This window comes from Geospiza fortis, unplaced genomic scaffold (genome assembly GCF_000277835.1).
Source record: "Geospiza fortis unplaced genomic scaffold, GeoFor_1.0 scaffold425, whole genome shotgun sequence".
NCBI lineage: Eukaryota > Metazoa > Chordata > Aves > Passeriformes > Thraupidae > Geospiza > Geospiza fortis.
The window spans coordinates 1,522,048-1,523,030 of record NW_005054387.1 but is presented as its reverse complement, the minus strand read 5'-3'; the positions used below and the strand labels follow the sequence as shown (position 1 = coordinate 1,523,030).

General features: G+C 60.9%; 1 protein-coding gene across 1 annotated transcript; it reads left to right on the top strand.

Annotated features, from left to right (window-relative positions):
• Positions 1–306: 306 nt before the first annotated feature.
• On the top strand, positions 307–982 carry LOC115948379 (transmembrane protein 132E-like; the record flags this gene model as incomplete). Its single annotated transcript, XM_031060609.1, has 2 exons — positions 307–424; positions 582–982. A coding segment is annotated over exon 2 (348 nt), but the record flags the coding sequence as incomplete, so codon positions are not given.
• Position 983: the final 1 nt, after the last annotated feature.

Below are 983 nucleotides of genomic sequence, written 5' to 3'. Positions count from 1 at the left end.
CAGTGCTGGGGTGGGTGACCAGTGCTTTGGTGTGGGGGGATAGAATGTAAGAAAATAAAGATAATACAGAAGGTAATCTCACCGCTGAGGAGCTGCAGGTGTGCTAATTACCAAAGGTTAGGAACAGGCCTGCCTTTAACAGGCCACAGCTGTGTCCTATGAGTGCCAAAAAAGAGTGGGTTAGCTGGGTGAGGAGAGAGCTGGAGTTTGTTGGCTGTGCTGTGAGGAAGAAGGAATCAGTGCTGTGAGGAGATACCCATGAGAAATCACCGAGAAGGTGTGGGAGCTTTGCAATGAGATGAAAATGCTTTGGGCTCCCCAGGGACCACATGAGGCTGGACGTGGCTTCAGCACACCCTGGGCACCCCATCCCACGAGGGTGGCTTTGGCTCTGCTCGAGCTCCTGGGATCTTCTGCATTTTTGGTTTGTGGCACAGAAACCCAGCCAGGCTCTTGCTGGTTTGAGGGGCTGAAACTCCAACTCCTCCTTGCTCTGCTCTTGCCTGGCTCAGCATTCCCTGCTCAGGAGCTGTTCCAGAGGGGATGCCCATGCTAACCTGCACTTTCCCTCCCCTCTGCAGCCCACGCCAAGGGCCCGGCCCCCAGCCCCGAGCCCGCCGAGCCCCCTGGTGCCATGCTGCTGCCCGTCAGCTACCGACTGTCCAACACCCGCCTGGCCTTCTTCCTCAAGGAGCTGGGAGCCAGCCCGGCGGGCAACGGCAGCGCCCCTCTGCAGCGCTCCGAGCCTTTCGTCGTCTTCCAGACCAAGGAGCTGCCCGTCCTCAACGTCACCCTGGGGCCCTTCAGCACGGGGCTGGTGCTGCCCAAGGAGCACCTGCAGCCCTCCAGCACCCTGGAGGTGCCCGACCGCCTCACCGTCAACTGGAAGGTGCGCGCCTTCATCGTCCAGCCCCGGCTGGTGGCCAGCCAGCCCGTGGTCCAAGTGCTCTTCTACGTGGCCGGCCGGGGCTGGGGCGACTTCG